The following is a 25,050-nucleotide window of genomic DNA, read 5'->3' on the forward strand; positions in this document are numbered from 1 at the left end:
AGGAGGAGAGAAAGACAGACACCTGCAGACCTGCTTCACCACCTGTGAAGCAACTTCCCTGCAGGTGGGGAGCCGGGGTTTGAACCGGGATCCTTATGCCGGTCCTTGTGCTTTGCGCCACCTGCGCTTAACCCACTGAGCTACAGCCCGACTCCCTATTTTTTATTTTTTAAATATTTATTTATTCCCTTTTTTGCCCTTGTTTTATTGTTGTAGTTATTATTGTTGTTGTTGCTGTTGGATAGGACAGAGAGAAATGGAGAGAGGAGGGGAAGACAGAGAGGAGGAGAGAAAGATAGACTCCTACAGACCTGCTTCACTGCTTGTGCACCACCTGCGCTTAATCCGCTGCGCTACTGCTCGACTCCCTATTTGTTTATTTTTTAAAATGTATTTATTTAAGCTGTCTGCAGCATAGTTCCACCACTTGTGAAGCTTAACTCCTGCAGGTGGGGACAAGACACTTGAACTGGGGTCCTTGCCCATTCTAATATGTGCACTCAACCACGGTGCACCACCACCCAGCTCAGTTGTTCATTTTCTATTTATGCATATTCTTTTCTTTTGCCATTTAAAAAAAGTTTTCATGATACAATATTGATTTTCAGAATTATGAGATAATGAAGGTATAATCCCATACCATTCCCACCACCAGAGATCTGTTTCCCCACTCCCTTCATTGGAAACTGCACTGGTTCTCCCAAGGTCACAGGTATGGGTTAACTATTATTTCTATATCCATTTATATTTACATATAATTGCCTATTTTTATGGTCTTTAGTTTTCTTCTTATCTAAGCCTCACTTATACTTATCACTACATTGAATGTCCTTTTTTTCCTCTTCTCTTTCTGAGTCCTGATGGAATTGGAGTTGAGAGCCCTCAGATCATCTTCCTCTAACAGTTCTCTTCCTATGGAAGTATGGACTAAAATTTTTTTTTTTTTGGTTGCAAAAGGTGGGAATTATGGCTTCTGTAATTGCTTGTCTGCTAGACATTGGTGATGTCAGGTTGATCCATACCCCCAGCCTTTGGGGTAGGGCTCTATGGAGGTGAGGCTTCAGTACACATTGATGAGATTGTCTACCCAGGGAATTCAGAGTGGAATTACAGTAGCTTCTGCAACTTGGTGCTGGAAGGTGGTAATATATAAAATGGAAAATTGTTTAATAAGTACAAACCTAAAGGTATGAACAGAACAGATGAAATTAGGTGTCTTCATGTATGAATAAGCTAGGAAGTCTATGTTAGATATGTTCCAAGGGGCCCATGACCTTAGTAATTTTTTTTTTTCCTCCAGGGTTATTGCTGGGCTCAGTGCCTGCACCATGAATCCACCACTCCTGGAGGCCATTTTTCCCCCCTTTTGTTGCCCTTGTTGTAGCTTCGTTGTGGTTATTATTATTACCCTTGTGGACGCAATTCGTTGTTGGATAGGACAGAGAGAAATGGAGAGAGGAGGGGAAGACAGAGAGAGGGGGAGAGAAAGATAGACACCTGCAGACCTGCTTCACCGCCTGTGAAGCGACTCCCCTGCAGGTGGGGAGCCGGGGGCTCGAACCGGGATCCTTACGCCGGTCCTTGCGCTTTGCCCCACATGCGCTTAACCCACTGCGCCACCGCCCGACCCCCGACCTTAGTAATTTTTGCCTGATCCTGCAGGTGAACTAAAAATATTGTCTGGGAAGATGGTGTCAGATTTGAGAAAAGGACTAGAAAGCTGGATTAGGCAGATGATATCTCCAAAACTTGAAGAAAGTCTATAAATACCACTGATTGTTTACCCCATCAGTCTGACCCAGGGCCGGTATCTATTCATATTTAGCACAGGAGCCTGTGGAACCTCTGAAATCCTGCCAGTCTGAGTTCACAGTCCATGGTCACAGCGGGGAACATTGTAGGCTGCTCTCATTTCAGGAGCACTCTTGCTTGAGTGGCAGAATAGATTGACCCAGTCTCCCTTCATAGAGTGAAATATTCCCTACCATTACCACTTTATAGTGAGGACATAGGAGAGGCCCACAAGAGGGCTTATGATGATGTTCCTGACAGAACTGACAAGTAATGGTGGAGAGAGTAATATACTAGAGGTCTAGGCCCATACTGTCTATGGGGGAATCCAAGGATTTCCTAACCAGGGCTCCAGGTGATGGTGATGGGTTGGCCAGGTATTTGCCAAAAGGACCATCATTAAGTGAGCCAGTCTCTTTGCCTGTATCCAACTTTTATAGTAATTTCTTTATCTGTTGTGGTTAGACTTAAAGCTTTGAGTGTCATTTATTGTATCAAAACATGATTAGGCTTATGGAGTCTGGCCTCAAGTTAGGGAGGAAATAGATTGAGGGTTTTAGTGGTATTTAAGTTAACCTTAAGTTTTACTGAATTTTACTTGTTGCATGATTCTAATAAGGGTTGTGATAAGGACAATAACTATCCTTTAGTTTATATATATACACTTTTTGATTATTTATCTCTTGGCCAATTTTATGCAGTATTTCTTCTAAATATTACCAAGACATGGCAATAGTGCTGTTGCTGTCAAAAGAGATTAGGGAATATATCTTGCTTACTTTTGTCTTTTTTTTTCCTGCCTCATGTGAAATTCTCACTATGTAACAAAGAAATATATTTTTCAAAATATTGAAAGTGACAGACACAATACTAAAATAATTTAATGGTTTTACAGTGACTAGAAAAGAAAGAAGGGAAAAGGAAGAGAGAATGAATGAATGAATGAATGAGAAAAAGAAACAAAGACAGGTCCTCTGGAAATCCCACTAGTAAGGAAAAAGAAAACTTGAAAAAGAAAATCACAACATGGGGGCCAGGTGATGGCACACTGGGTTAAGCGCACATAGTACAAAGTGCAAGGACCCCACATAAGAACCCTAGTTTGAGCCCCTGACTCCCCACCTGCCAGTGGGTTGCTTCACAAGCAGTGAAGCAGATCTACAGGTGTCTATCTTCCTCTCTCTCTCTCTCTCTCTCTCTCTCTCTCTCCTCTCAATTTCTCTCTGTTCTAGCCAAAAAAAAAAAAAAAAATGGCCATCAGGAGTAGTGAATTCTTAGTGCAGGCACCAAGTCCCAGCAGTAACCCAACCCTGAAGGCAAAAAAAAAAAAAAAAAAGAAAAGAAAAAGAAAATCACAACATAAAAGACACCACAACCAAACCTCTTAGTATAAAGAAAGCAAGTCTCCAATTTCATTAGTTGAACAGAAAAGGTATGATTTAGGTATACTTTAAAATAGTCTAGAAACCAGGTAGTGGAAGACCTGATTGAGCACACACATTTAAGTGTGTAAAGACCTTGACTCAAGCACCTGTATCTCCAACTTCCCTGTATGGGGAAGATCCTGAGTGGTAACAGAGAGCTACAGGTGTCTCTCTCCTGCTCTCTTTATATTTTCCTTTCAATTCAATTTCTCTCTGTATCCAATATATAAATAATTTTTTAAAAAATAAAGCAATACAATATCATGAAAATGAGCAAACAGAAAGTGCTAGATATTGAACAGAACAAAGGGCAAGTTTTCTCCCACTTTCCTTGAAAATAGAATAAAACAGTCATTATTCAGAAAAGTTAAATGTAAGTTTATACTTCAAGCTGAATTAAATATATATCATCAGTTTAAGATAGGAAAAGCTCCTAATAACAAGAAATTTTTAAAAATCAGAAATGGAAATGACAAAAACACAGAGAAAAAATGTGATATAAGGAAAAAAAACCAAGATTGTATCATAAAAATAAACAAAATGGAGTGTGTGATAAGGTGTGTTCTTCTGTGATCAGAAGGTGACTTTGAGTAAGTGAATCTTAAAGTAGGCGGCCATGTGGCCTGCAGTTAATGGGGAGAAGTATTGGGGTTTCTGTGGGCCTGAGAGTCAAGAAGGAAAGAAATAAGTCTGAGTTTCCCCCCTTTTTCTCACCTCGGTTGAGAGAGACTCACCAAGAGGTTATCTTCTCAGACCTCCATCCAAGGATGGGGGTAGTTCTCCCTAAACTCTATCAAGCTTACACATAGTCCCAACCATACCCTATAAACTAATTCCAATATGGTTGTTCCCATTGCAACTCTTGCAAAATCCTGTGGGCATCAGGGAGATTTGCCATCAAGGCTCAGCCTTTTTTCTTATGTCTTTCAACTTCCTGTTTTTGAATGCATTATTGCACAGTTGTAGGGATAAGATGATGAGCCAAAATTTCAGCACACCTTCCTTATGCAGATCTAATGACTAGAGTCCAGTACCTTGAACATTTGTTTACAGTTCGGTTTCTTGGCGGGGTGGGGGAGAACCTATCACTTTTTGGATGATGAGCCTTGTTTCTCTTGCCATAGAGAGTCAGTTTCTATCTGTGCTTTCCCAGGTATACTTGTGGCTCTGCTGTCAAGTTTGCAAGGTAGAATAAACAAGGACTCTATTGAAAACTCTGTTTAAAAAAGTTAGAAAAGAATTATCACCATTTATAGAAAAGAAGATTGTATTCTGAGTGTAGAATTTCACTTTTTAATTTTTGGTGACTAACAGGAGTTGTCTTGGGTGCAGTGAGACTATGTACTAAAGAGATTATAATGCCAGTTATTATACAAGCATAAACCCAATTCCGTATCTATGACTAGGAACTTGTCTACATGCCACTGATCTCTGTCTCAGTGTACCCTGTCTAAAAATGGGAGTCTTAGCAGAACGTATCAGACCATCTTCCAGATAGCTACAGAACTGAGTGGATTGTAGACAGTCAGAAAGTGGAATGGAGTCCTAGTCAGTGACAAAAATCACCACTAGGGGCAGAACTGAGCTCCTTCTGCATCATAAAGCATGGTTTTAGGGGTGGAGGAAGGACAGACAGATGAACAGGATGGTTACAATACCCCAGGAGTTTGTGTGAAATAGCTCCCTTAAGATGTTAATAATTCTGATATTCTTAGGACTGGGTAAGAGTCTGATTATAATAGTAAATTAAGTGGTAGTGGTGGTGGTGGTGGCGGTGGTGGCGGTGGTGTGTGTGTGTGTGTGTGTGTGTGTTCTCCTGTGAGTGACCTGGTGACCAGAGATTGTGGCTCTTTTCAGTCTGATCAGAATGAGAGTTTAACATTTCTTCCTTTGGAGAGTAAGTAGGCTGAGGGTTTCTAATCCTAGGGTATGAACCGGAAGTCATCATAAATGAAATTTCTTGGGATCTTGGATAAAGAAAATGACACAGGCTGTGAGATTATGATCTGAAACATTGTCTGGTATTCTGAAGGACTAATGTTCCTCTTTTTTTATACAGACTCTGGACTTGGTAATCTCATCTTTCAACATCCAAGCAGAGTTCTCTGCAAGAATGGAACTTCAGTGACCATCAAGTGCAGCTTAGAAGGCATACAGGGTACAACTATCATTTGGTATCGTCAGCTTCTGAGTCAAAGTCTCACAGTAATAGCGACTTCAAATATGGGCTCCAATCCTGCATATGAGCAAGGTTATAAAAGAGAGAAGTTTTCCATCAGCCATCCAAACCTCACATTTTCAGATCTGACAGTGAAGCGTGTCCTTCCTGAAGACAGCAGCCTCTACTTCTGCAGTGCCAGTGACACAGAGCGGTGCACTGAGCAGACACCCAGACAAGAACCTTTGTAACAGCCTCCTCCTTCACCACCCAAACCACCCACTGATCTTTGCGGAAGGAGGTGGGAAAGAGAAAAAACACAGAGTCGCTCACTGAGGATATCTGTGACAGCTTGTGCTTGCAAAGAGAAAGATGAGAAGAAAATCTCAGAGTAAAACATAAAGAAATAGTGTTTTGTTTGTTTTTAAAATATTTTATTATTTATTGGATAGGTAGAAATATATAGAGAAAGGATAAATAGAAGGAGGTGAAAGAAGAGAAAGCGGTACTGTTTCCTGCTCATGAAGCTTTCCGCCCTGGAGGTGGGACTGGAGACTTGAACCCAGATTCTTGCACATTGTAACATGTACATGATTTTTTTTGTCACCAGTGTTATCACTGGTGTTTGGTGAGTGGATAAGAAACTGACTGTTCCTTGTGTACATTTTTTTCTTTTATCATATCTTCTTAATTTTTCTAATATTATAAAATGGAAAGAAATTGAAAGAGAAAGGAGAGAGAGAGAAGGAGAGGGGAAGGGGTGGGAAGGAGTGAGGGAGAAAGAGATAAAGACAGAGAACTGCAGTTACTGCCTCACCACTCATGAAACTTTCCCCTTGCAGGTGGGGACCCAGGATTTGAACCTGGGTCCTTGCACATGGTAGTGTAAATGCTCAACTAGGTAAATATAAGTGTTGAAGATATAGCCATGGGGGGATTTAGTAACTTGTAAAGTGACCAGCTGTATTGTTAAACACTCTGAAATACAACTGTAAAATCCTGATACCTTCTTAACTCTACCAAGTGCTAATCCTAATAACTGTGCATATACTCCATAGGCAGATCTTAAAACCAATCCATATAGAGGAATGCATTTCCTTTGTTAAATTTTGTATTATCTTTAATTGATAGAAGCAGCTAGACATTGAGAGGGATGAGGGAATGTAGAGAGGGAGAGAGACAGGAACACTCTGCAGCCCTGCTTCACCACTTACAAACCTTTTCCCCTGCAGGTGGGGACTGGGGGCTTGAACCCGGGTCCTCACATGCTGTAACATATGCACTCAACCAGGTGGGCCTCTCCCCAGGCCCAAGAATGTATTTTCTATAGTGAACTTTGTTAAACTTAAACACAAATTGTTATGATTGTATTGACAGTAAGGTATAGAAGTAAATAACTGAATATAATCTCATTTATTACACAGGTATATACTCCATTCCTTATGTAGGATTAAGTAACATTTTATCAATTACATGATTTCAATCTCAGTGAATATTATTTAAAATTAGGATTTCTTGAGGGTGGGCAGTGGTGCACTTATATACCAAGCAGGAGGACTGGGGTTCACTCCTCACCTGCAGAGGAGAAACTTCATGAGTAGTCGAGCAGGTCTATAGGTCTCTCTCTCTCCTTTATCTCTCCCTTTCCCCACCTCTCAATTTTTCTCTGTTAAATAAAACAAAATAGAATGTAAAAAACAAAAGGAAAATAGAACTGCTGGGAGTAGTGTGGGCACTCAGCCCCAGCAATAATTGCTGGAGGCAATTAAAAACAAACAAACAAACAAATAAATAAATAAAATTAGGATTTCTCTTAGAATATTTCCTGAGCTTCTTTCAGAATTATATAGTTTATAGAAAGAAGGATGAGTCCTCCATTTCTGGCAAAGATCAACACCAGGGGGTGTAAAAAAAAAAAAATCTAGATCCTTCCCCTCCTGTAGGCACTCATCCACCCTCCTTGAGTGAAGAGAAAGATCACACCACACCAAGAGTGTAGAGAAGACACCACCATGAAGATGCTGTTTATTCTACTGCTTCTGCAGCCTGGTGAGAATAGCATTATTTCAGTATAGTGTGTGTGTGTTGTCATGAGTGAAGCAACCTCCAGAGATTTTGGACACTTCTCCTCTGAATAATAGGAGTCCCTAACATCCATGCCTCTGGAGAGTCACCAGTCAGGCTTCTGAGTGAGTTGTGTCTGTAAGGCGTCTGACAGGATGTTATCACAAAACAAATTGGAGCACCTGAGAACTGTGAGAAAGACAGGCATGGTTATTTCTTGTTTTTGTGTCCTGGTCAAGTCAATTGTCCTGACTGCCTGTTTTATAATTTTCACCCTCTATCCCTGCAGTTAGCTCTGTGCTTGGTACTCTTGTCTCTCAACACCCAAGCAGAGTTCTCTGCAAGAGTAAAGCATCAGTGGTCATCCAATGCACCTTGGTGGACTTTCAGAGCACAACTATGTTTTGGTATCATCAGCTCCCCAATCAGGAGCTCACACTAATAGCATCTTCTAATACGGGTTCCACTGCCTCATATGAACAAGGTTTTTCCAAGGAGAAGTTTCTCATCAGTCATCCGAATGTAACATTTTCTTCTCTGACGGTATTGAAAGTGGATCCTAAAGATGGCAGCCTCTACTTCTGTGGTGCCAGTGACACAGAGCTGTGTGAAGAGCAGAGACCCAGACAAGAACCAGTGTGATAGTCTCCTCCTCCTCTTATACCCTCTCCTCCACCTCCTCCTCTCCCTCCACACCAAAAAACCCATTAGCCCCATCAAAGGGGGAGGGGGTGGAGAAACCACAAATCTTCCAGTACACCTGTGCCTGTGTGTGTTTGTAGAGAAAAAGAAGAACGGGGATAATTTTCAGTTGAAGAGCAGGGAAAGTATAGTATTAAAGAACTATCTGGAATTGAACTGGGCTTTGTAGCAGTGAGCAATGGACATAAGAAGTTTCCTGAAATAAAGTCGCACAATATAGATCATTGTATCATTCTGTCCTATGACAATCCTGTGTTCTTTTTAAATCTACACACAAGGCTCTAGGAAAGTCCCTAACCTCTTCCACATAGCAGTGCATATCTCCTACAACACATTCTGGCATTGCTTCTCCCAAAACTACGCAACATGATTTACTCACCATCTTAGGTTCTCTATGTAAAAGAAACAGAACTAAAAATACGTCTATTTGGTGGTGAGTGTAATTGACAATATTTTAGAGTGAGCTGATTGATAATTGACCAGGGTAACACTTGGTAGAAGGGCCTTATTACCATATACTTAAGAATAGAAAATTCCAGAAAAACCTTCAAAGTTTGATGAAGTTGATCCCACATAAAGTGTAAATTGAGGCCTGGAAGTTGGAGCATCAAGTAGAGACCACATGTTACCATACTTTGGGACCCAGATTCAAGTCTCTGGTCCCCACCCACAGAGAATAAGCTTGACGAGTGGTGAAGTAGTGCTGAGGGTGTCTTTCTTTCTCTCTCTTCCTTTATTCTCTCATTCCCCTCTCAATCTCTGTCTTTATCTAAAATGAATAAATAATGAGAAAGCATATAATAGAAGAAATAAATAGACTAGCAGGGGTATGAACATTTGTACTAATAACTGTATAAACATTTTAAGATCTAAAGCAAGAAAATTCAAGGATACAAGCTTGAGAGTTTTCTGCCTGTAGTCATGCTGATTATCCTGCTGGTGACTGTCGTCACCTTGATCTGTTTGTACAGGCTTTGGGGCTTGTGTTCCTTATTTTTTTAAATTTTTTGCTTCTTCCCCCCTTTTTGTTGCCTTTGTTGTTTTATTGTTGTTGTTACTGATGTCGTCATTGTTGGATAGGACAGAGAGAAATGAAGAGAGGAGGGGAAGACAGAGAGGGAGAGAAAGACAGATATCTGCAGACCTGCTTCACTACCTGTGAAGCGACTCCCCTACAGGTGGGGAGCGGGGGCTGGAACCAGGATCCTTACTGGAGTCCTTGCTCTTTGCTCCATGTGTGCTTAAACCACTGCACTACAGCTGGACTCCTGGAGCTAGTGTTCTTATCTTTCAATGTATATGTCACTATATATAATTTGATTATAAAACATACTCTTCAGAGGCAATATTCTCCAACCACAGAGAAGCCACATGACAATTTCAGAACATTTGATCTGTGAGCCAACTGGTATGTGACTAAATATCATATAAAGAGTTTCAGAACTGTTTTATTGAAGCCTCAGCAAAAATTCCCTGATACACAGTGTATCTCAAAGATTTCTTTTTCCTTCAGCTTTATCACTGGCTTTATCACTGGTGCCTGCACAAGGAACCCATTGCTCCCTATAGCCTTTGCCCACCCCATTTCTTTATTGAATAAGACAGAGAGAAATTGAGAGAGGAGGGGGAGATAGAGAGAGAGAGAGATAAAGGCACTTGTACACCAGATTCACTACTTTTTATTTTTATCCTGAGAGAAAGAGAAAGAGAGGGGGTGGGGAGAAGGAGGGAGAGGTGCAACATTATTCTCCCACTTATATGGCTCAGCCACACAGATATTGACTAGGGGCTTAAACAGGAGTCCTTGTGCATGCTAACATGCACATTCTCAGGACTGATTGTGTGGTTCTTAGAAAGAGGAACTGAGTCACCATCACAGGGAAAGTCAGAACCAGGTAGTACAATGGAGCACATTCATAGTCATGTCATCAATAAAGATCATGATCTTACCATATCCAAACAATTTCTGAGACCAAGCTTTGAAAATATTTCTACTTTTTCTGCTTCTGCAGCCTAGAAAGAGCATTCTATATAAATAATTGTGATGTGTGTGTGTGTGTGTGTGTGTGTGTGTGTGTGTGTGTGTGTGTGTGTGTGTGTTTGAGAGATGAGAGGGAGGAGTAGTAAGTAGTTAATATTATGGAATATTTTTAAAATATTTATTTATTCATTCCCTTTTGTTGTCCTTGAGGTTTTATTGTTGTATTATTATTGTTGTTATGATGTCAGAGTTCTTGGATAGGACAGAGAGAAATGGAGAGAGGAGGGGAATAGAAAGATAGACACCTGCAGACCTACTTCACCTCCTGTGAAGGGACTCCCCTGCAGGTAGGGAGTCGGGGGCTCCAAGCAGGATCTTTACACCGGTTCTTGTGCTTTGTGCCATGTCCTCTTAACCCACTGCGCTACCACCCAATTCCCATTTTGGAATATTTTAAGGCATATTAAAGGATTGTGGACATCCATGCAATCTGGAGATATAAAAGGTGAGTAGTAACTTGTCAGAAGAGATGGGAGATTTTGATTCTAGGCATTTTCACAGCAACTTTTCACTTCATCAAGAGGACTCCCTAAGAGCTAGGGACAATTCAAAGTTACAAGCATGTAGTCATATTGTTTTTCGTGCTGTTGACTTCCATCACCTTGATCTCTGTGTGTGCAGGCTTTGGGCCTGGTATTCTTGTCTTTCAACATCCAAGAAGAGCTCTCTGCAAGAGTGGAGACTCAGTGACCATCCAGTGCAGCTCAGAAAGTATCCAGAGTGCAAATATACTTTGGAAACATTAGTTACCAACACTGATAGCAATTTCTAGCCTTGGGTCCAGTCCCTATATGAATAAGCTTATCCCAAGGAGAAGTTTCCCATCACTGATGGTAAAGAGTGTATTTCCCAAAGACAATAGCCTCTACTTTGGTGCCAGTGACACAGAGCTGTGCAGAGAGCAAAGACTCACACAAGAACCTCAGCAACATCCTCTTCCTTCATCATCCAAACCACCCAGTGATCCATGGAAGGAGGAAAGGGTGAGACACACACACACACACACACACACACACACACACACACACACACACCTTCTGTGACTGAGACATATGTGACTGCATACATTTGTGTAAACAAAGAGAGCAGGGAAGTGACTGAGTAGGAGCTGGAGAAAATATAATGTTTTAGAAGTAGCAATGTGAGAGTTTTGTTGAGCTGTACATTGGTCAGCTCATATGGACTGTTCCATATACCATTTTCTTTTCTTTTTAAAAAATTAACAGTGTTATTGCTGGAATTCAGTGTTGGCATTGTAAGTCCACTGCTCCCAGCAACCATTTCCTCTCTCTCTCTCTCTAACTCTCTTCCTCTCTCCCCCCCCCCACCTTTCTGTTTTATTTGATAGAACAGAAAAAAAAAACATTGAGTGGGACCCAGTGGTGGCACACTAGATTAAGCACACATAGTACAAAGTGCAAGGACCTGTGAAAGACCTTTGTTGAACGCCCAGCTCCCCACCTTCAGGGGAGCCACTTCATGAGTAGTGAATAGTGAATCAGATCTGCAGGTGTCTATATTTCTCTATCCCTAACTCCCCTTACCCTCTCTATTTCTCTCTGTCATAGCCAAAAATAAAAAAAAAAATAAAAATGACCATGGGAGAAGTGGATTCCTAGTGCAGGCATCATGTCCCAGAGATAACCCTGATGGAGGCAAAACACAAAAAGAAAAAAAAAGAAAGAAAGAAAGAAAAAAAGAAAGGAGAAAAGAAATTGAGAGTACAGAGGGACATAGACAAAGTGAGAGAAAGATAGAAACCTGACACCTGAATATACTGTTGGCTGTAAGCCATTAATTCCCCCAATAAAAATTAATATATATATTCAGTTGTATATATATATATATATATATATATATATATATATATATATATATATACAACTGAAGACCCACTTCACTGATTGTGAAGGGCCCCCACATAGGTGGGGAGTAAGGGCTCAATAGTAATGAATTAATGACAAAAAGCTGCTATAGATGATAACACATTTTAATGTTTCTATACTAAACAAGTGCTGTATTATGCTCCTTTGCAGAAAACTAATCATCTTGGGGCATGGTGGTGCCACACTGGGATAAGTGCACATAGTTCCAAGCACAAGGATCCCAGATGGAGCCTCCGGTTCCCCAGCTGCAGGAGGGTTGCTTCACAAGTGGTGAAGCAGGTCTGCACATGTACATCTTTCTGTCTCTTGCTCTCTCTCTCTCTCTCTCTTTCTTCTCCTCCTCTCTCAATTTTTCTCTGTCCTATCCAGTAAACATGGAAAAAATGGTCATTGGGAACAGTATATTCATTGTGCAGGCACCAATCCCCAGTGATAATCCTGGAGGCAAAACAAAACAAAACTAATCATCATAATATTTTATGTAGCTGTACACACAATTTTTTAGACATAGCCAAAATCTTTCCATAAAACAGTGCATTTTTTACAATAAACATTCTCATTGCTTCTCCAAAACCTTCTGGCACCATTTATCACAGTCCTGATATCTCAATTTAAAAAAAATGCTCAATTAAAGGTATTTAATCATGAGCCTAGTCAGTGAGGTATAGGCACTGATTATTGATAGTTATGTTACAGCTGGAAGGAACATATGGGTCCTACATTGATTAGATTTCTAGAAATTTCAGAGAAGTACTACTTGCTTTTCCAAAAAGAAATATGTCAAAGGGGGAGTCGGTGGTAGCGCAGCAAGTTAAGCTCACAAGGACCGGCAAAAGGATCCTGGTTCGAGCCCCTGGCTCCCCACCTGCAGGGGAGGCGCTTCACAGGCAGTGAAGCAGGTCTGGTGTCTGTCTTTCTCTCCCTCTCTCTGTCTTCCCCTCCTCTCTCCATTTCTCTCCTATCCAACAATGACAACATCAATAACAACAACAATAACCACAACAATAGTGAAGAGACAAGGATAACAAAAGGGAAAATAAATATTTTTTTAAAAAAAGAAATATGTCAAAGAGACAAACTAGAAGGAGCATACCAGAGTAGTTTCAGTCAATATGGTTTGTCTGCATAACTAGAAACTTCTGTCCTAATCCAGAAGGCAGTTTATAGAGTAGTGGTCAGGACCCCTTCATAAAAATCCTTACGTAGGAGAGTAATCAGTTCCAGCTACCCTACAATATATGTGTCTTTTATGTCTCATCTACTCCCTGGCACTATTTTCCAATTAGTTTTCATCTTTGGTTTCATCAAACAAACATGAACATGACAGGAAGTCAAACTGGCCTTAAGGAAGGGTCATTAAAATTTCCTTCTTGGTAAAGTGGTGTGTCCAGAGCCCAATCTCCATGAAGCAGGAGCAAAGGGCAGGTGTCCTTGCATCACTGTTACAAAGGCCCTAGGACAGACTCAGAACTCATTCTCCCTGAGAGAATAAAGGTGATTGAAATGATTCTGGGCACTTGTCTGCCCACAGCACCTATGTGTAATTACAGTAACCAAACATTCTAGTAACCAGGAAGGAATATCCAATGGACAAATTCAAGTGAGCCTCGGGGTTGATGTGCAGAGACTCTGACTACTTGGTCCAGTTGAAAAGCAGAGCTTTGGGGGAGGCATATGGGGTGCACATGATTCACATATCATTATCATCATTATTATTATTCTAGAGTACTGCTCAGCTCTGGCTTTTGGTGGTACAGGGGGTTGAACCTGGGACTTTGGAGCTGCAGGCATAAGAGTCTCTTTGCATAACTGTTATGTTATCTACTGCCACTCATGATTCAGATCGTAGGCTGTCATCTCATTTGTAAAATTTAGAAACATAAGCCTTGAAACTCTCTAGAATTTCTTGCAACATCCATTGGATAATTCTAATTGTACCCATTAAAGTAGTTGAGGCCCACAGAGCTGTGCTTTTTTTTTTTTTAATCTTCTTTCTCCTTGGAAACTGCTAAAGTCACAAGGAAACCCCCTTCCCAGTAAGGGTCGTACAGGTCTGCTGTGGAACACAGGTAAATCCTGGTTACAGGGAGCAAATTTCCACTGTAGAGCAGCAGAACTCTAGATGGAAAACATCCAAGTGACAACAGTTGTGGAACTCTCTTGGTTGTATTTCCAAAACACAGTCACAGTGGGATATGAGCTGCTCCGACCACCAGGTAGCTACTCACAGAGAAAGGGTAAACTGGGGGCTGGTTGTAGTGCACCTTGTTAAACACACATAGTCACAATGTACAAGGACCTGGGTTTGAGCCCTTGGTCCCCATTTGCAGGGGGAAAAGTTTGCAAGTGATGAAGCAGTGCTATATGTGTCTCTTTCCCTCTTTATCACCCTTCCCTCTCAATTTCTGGATGTTTCTATCCAATAAATAAAATAAAGATAATATTTAAAAATAAAAGGATAAACTGATCCTGAAATGTAGTCAGAGTTTGGTATCAAAGCCAAACAGAACAAAGAACCCAGAACAAAGGCTGGCCTAAGTTACTCCTGGCAAATTGAAAATGACATTCAGGAAAAAGATATTCTGAAAGTTGTAAGAACTCTCAGAAGAAGGTTTGTTTTCCTTTCATTGGTAACTTCCACTCCCTAGACCTAGACACCTCTGTAGCTATGTGTTAGCCTACAGACACAGAGAAGTCTAGTCACCTCTTCTCTGCATTAAGTGATTACTCAACCCCATTTCCCACAAGTTGTTTGGTTTCTCTGCATTCACTATCATGAGCTGTATGTATTCTGAGCTATCAACTTCCTTCACACACCTCAACCAAGCATTCAGAGTAATCTTGCTTTGGATATGCTTCTGTTCTGAGTGACCCATTTTTTCCCCTCTGGGGAAAGAGTATGTGGGAAAATATGATAAGTCTGTGATCATCTCAGGCAAGTCTTGACTCCTGTCACTGTTTTCAAAATCCTTCCTGAATTTTGGGGTCAGCTTTGCCTTTCTTTCCCCAATATTCAGTGGAAATACTTTTTACACTAGACCAATTACTGACATACAGAGCTAGGAAGAAGACACACCCCTTTGAACAGGATTTAAAACAATGAAATGTGGAATGATAAACACTTCATATTGTCACTGCATCTAATTTCTACTAATGACATCAGAGCAATCACTGGAAATGTTACAGCTCGAAGGTGTTTAACATTTGTTCATTTCACATTCACTGTTGTTTCCCCATGAGTCATTTTCTGAGACAGAGGAGACAACATGGGCCTTGTGGCAGTGAAAGACAGTGCTAGACTTATCATCTCCTAATTTGCTTTTTATACTGAAGCACTGATGGGACAGGATGATGTTGTGAGGAAGGAAATTCAAGGTAGGACAGTAAAGATACATAATAATGTTTTTATTTTTATTTATCTTTTTTTTTTCTTATTTTGGCCTTATCAGGACAACTGCTGTGGGACAACTTTTTAGACTGATATATAGAGGAAGTTTCAGAAATATAAAGGGAAAGAAAATGCAGTGCAGAAGCATCCCCCAGTGCTCCAGGAGCTAGGCTAAGACTTAGGCCACATGCACAACTAAATAAATGGGCAGTCTCCTGAGTGAACTATCTTGCTGGCCAAATGTTGTTTATTTAATTAATTTCAACATAAATGGAGAGGATAGAGCTTGCCCTACTAGTTGAACAATTTATATAAAGTAAAGCATATAGGCTTTTCATGACATTAAAATGTTTACTTAAAATTTACAGTGGACAAGAGGGTTTAACCTGTGATCTCTCTTATATATGATCTCTGTGTTACTGCTGTTATATCTACTTGGCCTACAATTTATTTTATTTTATTTATTTATTTATTTTTTTAAAAGATTTTATTTATTTATTTATGAGAAAGATAGGGGAGATAGAGAAAGAACCAGACATCACTCTGGTACATGTGCTGCCAGGGATTGAACTCAGGACCTCATGCTTGAGAGTATAGTGCCTTAGCCACTGCGCCACCTCCTGGACCACACAATTTATTTTTTTACAGACATATACCCCATATTATATTTAATATCAAGAACTTTGTTTAAGCCATTTTCAATGATCTTTGCCTTGTGTTTCTTCTCTAAAATGAGTTGTTATACAGAACGTCTTCCATGTCCCACTCTCTAGTGTATGGCTCTTAGAAATCATCACTGGCAAATATTACCACCAGAGGGCATTCTCAACATCCTCAGCATCATGTAGTAACTCATTCGCACTTCTAGGATAGCAAAAAACCAGTAATGAGCATGGTGGTGTGAAGAGATAACTCCTGAAGATGCTGCTATTTCTTTTGCTTCTGGGACCCAGTAAGAATGTTATTGTATCAAGTATGCAAGTGTGTGTGTGTGTGTGTGTGTGTGTGTGTTTGTGTGTGTGTGTGTGTAAGAGAGAGAGAGACAGAGAGAGAGAGAGAGAGAGAGAGAGAGAGAGAGAGGAGAGAGAAAGTATTGACCAAGTTCTGTTTTCCTATACTGGTGAATAGGAAGTGAGTGCTCATGTCATCTGAAGACACAAAAGCCAAGAGAGAACCTAGTCTTCACTCAAAGAAGATGGATCATGCTAGTTCTAGAAAGTCTCAAAACAAAGATGGTTGTTTGCTTGAAGAGGGGTCATGAAGACAATGTGTGCAGCTCCAAGATTTCTGCTTGTGGTCGTGTCTGACCTCTTTCATCAACTTGATCTCTCTTTCTATAGGTTCTGGACTTGGTGAACTTGTCTCTCAATATCCAAGCAGGGCGCTCTGCAAGAGTGGTGTCTCTGTTACAATCCAGTGCATCTCAGTGGACTTTCAGAGTTCAATAATGTTTTGGTATCGCCAGGTCCCCAGTCAGCACCTCAGACTAATAGCATCTTCTAATCCGGGTTCCAGTGCCACATACGAACAAGGTTTTTCCAAGGAGAAGTTTCACATTAACCATCCAAACCTCACATTTTCATCTCTGATGGTAAATAATGTGGATCCTGAAGACAGTAGCCTCTACTTCTGTAGTGCCAGTCACACAGAGCTGTGCAGAGATCAGAGATCCAGGCAAGAACACATGTAATACCCTCCTCTTTCATCACCCCACCAAACTCATGAACCCAGTGGAAGATGGTGGTGGGAAGAAAAACCACAACTTCTCTGACTGAAGCACCTGTGGCATGTTTGTCCAGAGAGAGAAGAAAGTGGATATTTGAGCTGGAGTATAAAGAAGGTCTTTTTGGAAAATATAGACCAGAAATATTGGGGCTGAGCTGAACCAATAAGGTGGCCAACTGACATGAAATGATCCATGGAGTATCATTGTAAAATTTAGGATTATTTTCTTTGTTGTTATTAATACTATGTAACAAGATTGTAAGATACAATGTATAGTTCTATACCAAGCCACCATCAAAGTTCCTTGCCCCCACCCTCCCACCTTCCAAAGATAACCACCATATTTCGTATTAGAAACTGTTTGATTAGCATAATCTCCTCCAATTCCATCCATTTGTCCCAAAGAGTACAATATCATCGTTTTGATTATAGAGTAGTGTTTCCATAGCTTCTCAAGCCAGTCATGTCTAGATGGATATTTATGCAGCTTCCACTTTTGGGAATTGTTAATAATGCAACTATGAACTCAGGGGTGCATATGTCTCTTCTAATTAGTGTTTGGGTGTCCACTGGATAAATACCTAAGAGAGGTATTGCTAGATCATAAGATTATTCCATTTTTATGTGTTTAAGGACTGTCCATACAGTCTTCCAAAGGGACTGTGCCTGTTTGTATTCCCACCAGAATATACCAGACTTCCTCGTTCTCCAACCTCTCCAGCACCTGTCATTTTCTGGTTTGATGAAGTAAGCCATTCTCTCTAGTGTGAGATGGTATCTCAGCATAGTTTTAATGTGAATTTCTCTAAGGATAAGGAAAGTGGATCATTTCTTCATGTGTCTGTGGGTAATATGTCTTTCTTCTTTAGAAAACTCTCTGTTTAGTTCTTTGGCTCGCTTTTTTTTTATTGGATTATTTCTGTTTCTTTTGTAGATCTGTGCCAAGTCAGTATGGATGTCTGATACCAGTCACTTGACTGATGTATAATGTGGAAATATCTTCTCCCATTTACTGGGTTACCTCTTACCCTTGTGTAGTCTGTTTTCAATATGTAGAAACTTTTTAGTTTCATGTAACCACATTTATTTACTCTTGTTTTCATTTCCCATGCTCAGGGTTTGAGTCTCCAAATACATCTCTGATGTGAAGGTCCTGCAAAGTTTCACCAACATTTTCTTCTAGTAATTTTACAGTTTCTGGTGTAATATTAGGGTCTTTAATCCATTTTGTTGTGACCCAGATTTATGGTGGTAGGTGGTAGTCTAGTTTCACTTTTCTACAGATACCTGTCCAATTTCCCCAACACCATCTGTTAAAGAGACTTTATTTACCCAGTTGAATGGTTTTGGCCCCTTTGTCTTACATTAGGTAGTTGTATATGTGTGGGCTCATTTCTGAACTTTAGGTTCTGCTCAGTTGATAAATTTTTATTGCAGTACTATGCTGTTTCGATTACTGTCACTTTGTTGTATAAACTGAAGTTGGATAGCAAGATACTTCCATATTTTCCCTTTTTCCCTCAGAAGTGATTTAGTAATTGGTGGCCTGTTGTGGTTCCATAGAAATTGTCGGACAAGTTGTTCAATTTGTTTGAAAAATAACATTTGACTGATGAGTACTCATTTGGTTTCTTCAGTCACCCAGAAGTATATTGTTCAGTCTCCATTGTTTGGGTGTATTTTATTTATTTTTTTTTTATTGATTTCTAGCCTTACCACCTCATAGTCAGAAAAGATACTTTTTATAAATTCAATACTTATGTATTTACTAAGGCTATTTTTGTGTTCTTTCCCTGAGTATGTTCCATGTGCACTTGAAAATATTTTATATTTTTTTCGGGGAGGGGAGAAAAGTTCTGAATACATCTGTCTGAAAAGTGCTGAATATATCTGTTAAGTTCATCTTATTGATGACTTCATTTAAGGCCTCTATCTCCTTGTTGATTTTTTGTCCTTTTGATCTGTCTCTTGCTTTGAATGTATTAAGGTCTCCAATTAATACTGTGTTGCTCCTAATGTCTCTTAAGAGACAGTTAATACTTTTGTCATATTTTGGGATACATGCATATTGGGAAGATATATATTGACCATTCTTATGTCTTTCTGTTGGAGTGATTCTCTGACTAATATGTGTGTCCATGTCTTTCTCTTTCACCTTATTTGCTGGAAAGTCTAATTTACCTGTCATTCCTGCCATTTTGATGGCATTATTGGCATGGAATACTTCATTCTTTTAGGCCCTATATTTGTCTTAGGAGTTTTGTCATTGTTGTTTTTCTTTTTTTAAAATATTAATTTATTTCCTTTTGTTGCCCTTGTAGTGATTATTGATGTCATCATTGTTGGATAGGACAGAGAGAAATGGAGAGAGGAGGGGAAGACAGAGAGGGGGAGAGAAAGATAGATGCTTCACTGCTTGTGAAGTGACTCCCCTGCAGGTGGGGAGACTGGGGCTTGAACCGGGATCCTTATGCCGGTCCTTGTACTTTGCCACTGTGGCTTGGTGAGGTTCTGAAGAAATTCTGGTCCAATTTTGTTTAGTTTTCATGTCATTTCCCTTGCTTTTTCTAGTTGACTGGGGAGAGCAAAGTGAATCTGCAGTTTCTCTATAATCACACTTTCAAAAGTCCCATATAACCTAGAATTAAAATAGCACTGCTGTTGCTATTACTACTACTACTACTACTACTACTACTACTACTACTACTATTACTACTACTACTACTATTACTACTACTAATACTGCCAATAATAATAATAATAATAATAATAATAAACCCCCCAACACTTCATCTGCACTATTCCAGCCTTTAGGTCCATGATTGTTCAACAGTTTGTTTGGCTTTGTATGTTAACTCTCTTTTCAGCCACCAGGTTCTGGATGCTAGCAGCATGCTGACCAGACTTCCCTGGACTGAGGACCCCACCAATGTTTCCTGGAGCTCCACTTCCCCAGAACCCCATTCTACTAGGGAAAGAGAGAGGCAGACTGGGAGTATGGATCAACCAGTCAACGCCCATGTTCAGTGGGGAAGCAATTACAGAAGCCAGACCTTCCACCTTCTGCAACCCACAATGACCCTGGGTCCATACTCCCAGAGAGATAGAGAATGGGAAGGCTATCAGGGGAGGGGATGGAATATGGAGATCAGGTTGTGGGAATTGTGTGGAGCTGTACCCCTCTTATCCTACAGTTTTGTTAATGTCTCCTTTCTTAAATAAATAAAACAATAATAATGAAAATTTAAAAGCCTAGAATTTTTTTACCTGAATTCCATTTTTAGTAATATTTTGTTGATAAATATACATACAGTCTGCATGTAAATATCAAATCCTTTTATGTGAGCACTTAACCAGGTGTCTAGTTCTATCCTTTTATAAAGCAGCGTTTTCCTACAATAAATGTCAGTATTGTATCCCAAAGATTAGTCAGTTCTGTCTAGATACCACCAGGGACCCTCAAGAAATATGTATGATGAGAAATCAGATCTATTCATTTGTGACAAAAATTAATGATGTTTTAGAGATGGTCTCTATATAATTACTAACAAGGATTCAAAAAAAAAACTTCAGGGAAGTGATATGACTTTATCTAGCTCAAGAAGATGGTGTCAAAGAGAAGAAACAGCAGAAAGAGAATCATACAAACTTAAGAAGATACGCTACTCACAACTAGAAAATTCTGAAACAAGAAGAGAACAAGTACAGTATGAAAATAAACCCTTCAAAATTATTTTGTGGTGCCGAGTGGTGGTGCACCTGGTTGTGCGCACATTTTACAGTGCACAAGGACCCAGGTTTGAGCCCCCAGTCCCCACCTGCAGGGGAAAAGCTTTGTGAGTGTGAATCAGGGTTGCAGGTGTTTCTCTGTCTCTCTCCCTCTCTATCTCCCCCTTCCTTCTCTATTTCTGACTGTCACTATCAAATAAATAAAGATAATTTAAAAAAAAAAACTGCTCAAAATTATTTTGTGGAAGGCACTGATATAGATCACCTGATCAGAAGCCTATCTTGCCACCCCAGAAGTTTAGATTTGAAGCCCAAGGGTGCCATATGGGATTGCTAGGACCCTTAGGGAGTCTGCAGTGCTGTGGAAGGTGCATTTGAAAGAGCTGCTCTGGACCAATAAAATCACACATGCGCAAGGTCCTGGCAATATCCTCCAAAAATGTACTAGAGGAAACATTTAATTGATTGTTTGATTGATTAATTAATGAATGTATTTGTATATTTATCCTGGATTTTTTGTCTGTGAACTCACCACTCCAGTCTGACTTCTTTTAAAAACAGAAACAGAGTTAAGGAGACAGAGATAAAGGCACTAACCACATCACAAAAGCTTCCTTCAGAGTGGTGGGAGTCGGGCTTCAACCTGAACAGTGTGTATGACAAAGCAAGTACATTATCTAAGTGAATTATCAGACACCTAGGAAACCCCCAGATTTTAGTGACCATATTTTTGGATTTGTATATGTATGAGAATTAACAAATTGTTGCACAAACTGAATAAAAATAAGCAAAATACATCAACATGATTTTATATAGGAAATATCTGGCTAAAGTCATGAAGAGATATTTGACTTTTCTGATTATGAGAAAAATGTGAAAGGAGACATAATGCTACATCATTGCATATCTATTGAACAAACAAAATATAGGAGACACATGTACTTTCATATATACCAACATGAAAACCCTTCAGAAGACCAGTTTTCTCTAGTAATAGAGATGCCATTGACAGAATTTTGAGGTTTTTTAGGGAATTGGCTTAAGTTTCTTGTATCTAAGATTTTTTTTTCATTCTGAATGCCCATTTCTCACACAATACTTTGTTATATGAAGGAGATATGCAAGGTCATTAGTGAACTGGCTTTGCAATTAACATCACGCTAAAATAATTGCCCAAGGCACAAGTGATGGCACATTTAGTTGAGCACAAACACAATGCCATGGACAAGGATGTGGGTTCAAACCCATTGTCCCCAACTGCAGGAGGGAAGCTTCATTAGTGGTGAAGCCGTCCTGCAGGTGTCTCTCTTACTTTCCTTCTCTTCCATTCTCAATTTCTCCCTGTCCTGTCAAATAAAATTTAAAAATGGTGGCTCCAGGCAGTGGATTCATCATGCAATAGCCCTAGTGGCATAAATAAATAAATAAATAAATAGGAAAAACAAATAATTTTCAGAAATGCTGTACTGGAGATCCCATTTAATGGTGTGTGTGTGTGTGTGTGTGTGTGTGTGTGTGTGTGTGTGTGTAGTAACTTAGTTATCTACAGGTCATCATTTGAGGGTAATGGGCGGTGGGTGCACACTGGGTTAAGGGCACATAGTACAACCCTCAAGGACCGCACAAGGATACCTGTTCCCCCATCTCCCCACCTGTAAGGGGGTCGCTTCACAAAGGGTGAAGCATGTCTACAGGTGTCTATCTTTCTCTCTCCTTCTCTATCTTCCCATCCCCTCCTATTTCTATTTGTCTTATCCAAAAGAATAAAAGAAATGAGGACCCAAAGAAGCAGTGGATTCATAGTGCAGGCACCGAGCCCCAGTGATAACCCTGGAGGCAAAATTCATCATCTAGAAAATAATAAAATAAAGGTCATCATTTTATTATCTGCTTCACAACTTTTTACTGTGGATATGCTTTCATGCAAAGTTCTGAATGCAGTCTAATTATTTTTGACTGATTGCCTTTGGGTAACAGGTGTGTTGGCTTCGGAGCCCGAGCTCCACACAGCCAGAGAGGTGTAGGTGAAGGCTAATGTGTCCTTTCATCATTGCTATAGCTGGGCTGGCTAGCTTCGTGGGTGGGAAACAGAGGACCAGAGACTCATGGCTGAGTGGTACTCAATTCAGTCTTTATTCATGTGGAACACAGCGCAGTCTAAGCTAAGCTATCTCTAATCACAATCCTGTCCTTATATATATATATATATATTTGCCAAGTAGGGTGGAAACAGGATGTGACATAGAGAGGGTGGAGGGAAAAGAGACTGGTGAAAATCAGGGTGACTATGAGAGGGGGCAGAGCAAAAAGACATCTTGAACCAGTGGGGATTAAACCAATGCCCTGCAGGCAGGGCGGTGCTTAGTTAACAGTGGTTATGTAAATAGAATACAGTGATAAGCAGGGGGGATTAAACTAATGAAACAGAAGGGGTTTTAGAAGCAGAATTAGAAGCGTACCAACAGACACAACTATACAAACCTCAGGAAACTCATTATTCCAGAGAAAGTTGATAGAATTGAAATGATTTTGAGAATTCCATGGGCCAGAGAAGCTACAGTGTTGCTGTAACAACCATACATTCCAGTAACCAGGGAGATAAACACAGATGGCCAAAGTGAGACTTGGATCAGATTTGTGGAGGCTCCATCCCCTTGACCTAGATAGAAAGTAGGATGTGTGACTGGGAAGAGAAAATACATGCAGAGGTATGTCACTCAGATCAGAACTCTGATTCTTTATATCAACAGTGGCGAGCTCTACTTGACTATATCCAAGCTCCTTACCAAATATGTATTCCAGTCTTCTGTAACACTTGTGCCTTTTAGCCAAAGATACTCTCAGAATTATGTTTCATGAATGCAAACATTCTCTTTCAGATAATACTTGACCAATCGCAAAGCTTTCTTTCCACTATATATAGCCAGATGTTCTATTTCATGGTCCTTCTTATAAATATATTAGAGATTGAGAGAGAAAATGAGAAGTAGAGGAAGAGAGAGAGAGAGAAGAGAAGAGAAGAGAAGAGAAGAGAAGAGAAGAGAAGAGAAGAGAAGAGGAGAGGAGAGGAGAGGAGAGGAGAGGGGAGGGGAGGGGAGGGGAGGGGAGGGGAGGGGAAGAGGGGAGGAGGGGAGAGAAGAGGAAGGGAGAGGAGGGGAGGGGAGAGAGGAAAGGAGGGGAGAGGGAGAGGGAGGAGGGGGAGAGGAAAGGAGGGGAGAGGGAGAGGGAGAGGGAGAGGGAGAGGGAGAGGGAGAGGGAGAGGGAGAGGGAGAGGGAGAGGGAGAGGGAGAAAGTTGCAAAAAAGGCCATAACAACAAGGCTTCATCCAATGCTGTATTGACTAAGTTTGAGCTTGGCTCCTTCAAAGACTCACACTACCCAAGTGAGATACTTTGCCAGCTCATGAGCAACATTTTAACTGAAATATCACCTACTGGTTCTCTCAGGATCCCGCACAAGGGCTGATGCTGATCTGCTTCTCACAAAATTTAAATGGTGTTGAGAAAGGACCTAAGTCAAGCTAGAGTGCTGCCGCCCGACCTCAACCCCCCCCCCCCCACACACACACACAAAAAGAACCATATGTCTCTGTTAGCAGCAGTAGCAGTGTAGGAAACAGTCATCTTCTCTGTGCGCATGCACATGTCCCAACCCCTGCTTCCCACTAGGTGGCAGCCTTTCTTGTGTTCAGTACCCTGAGTCATCTGCTTTCTTCACTTTGAATAGCCACCCAAAGCAGCCTTTTCCATCACTATACAGGAGGAGTGTTCAGGGAACTTCAGCAATGACTGCTCAGCTGTCTTATTTAACCTACCACACCACACTATATATGTCACAAGGTTTTGCCTTTGTGATCCAGAACATTTGCCTATTTTTCTGCAGAAAAAGTACGGTTTAGTGGAAGATGCTTCAGTTCTGGTAAATTACATTTACCATAGGAACGGGATGCCTATAGAGTCATGTAATAGAACTATTTCAAGTACAATACTTATTTTCTGTGATATATTTGTAACTATAATACAAGTGATGTAAAGTCAGATTCCACCTTTCTTAGTTATCCCACACAAATAGAAGTAAGTGAAAACACTTGAAGGATTCCATAAAATGGAATTATAATGGTTTGAAACAAAATAGATAGTATT

At 40.3% G+C, this 25,050-nt stretch overlaps 3 gene segments (V, D, J or C); all 3 read left to right on the forward strand.

Moving 5' to 3' along the window:
* The first annotated feature begins 4,857 nt into the window (after nucleotides 1-4,857).
* Nucleotides 4,858-5,624, forward strand: LOC107522463 (T cell receptor beta variable 20-1-like). The segment is given in 2 exon segments: nucleotides 4,858-4,936; nucleotides 5,275-5,624. Coding segments are annotated over 2 exon segments (381 nt in total).
* A 1,200-nt stretch (nucleotides 5,625-6,824) lies between these two features.
* On the forward strand, nucleotides 6,825-8,079 carry LOC107522464 (T cell receptor beta variable 20-1-like). The segment is given in 2 exon segments: nucleotides 6,825-7,422; nucleotides 7,727-8,079. Coding segments are annotated over 2 exon segments (390 nt in total).
* A 6,109-nt stretch (nucleotides 8,080-14,188) lies between these two features.
* LOC132539735 (T cell receptor beta variable 20-1-like) lies at nucleotides 14,189-17,144 on the forward strand. The segment is given in 2 exon segments: nucleotides 14,189-14,282; nucleotides 16,795-17,144. Coding segments are annotated over 2 exon segments (444 nt in total).
* The last annotated feature ends 7,906 nt before the right edge of the window (nucleotides 17,145-25,050 follow it).

Source organism: Erinaceus europaeus, chromosome 8 (assembly GCF_950295315.1).
Source record: "Erinaceus europaeus chromosome 8, mEriEur2.1, whole genome shotgun sequence".
Classification (NCBI taxonomy): Eukaryota; Metazoa; Chordata; class Mammalia; order Eulipotyphla; family Erinaceidae; genus Erinaceus; species Erinaceus europaeus.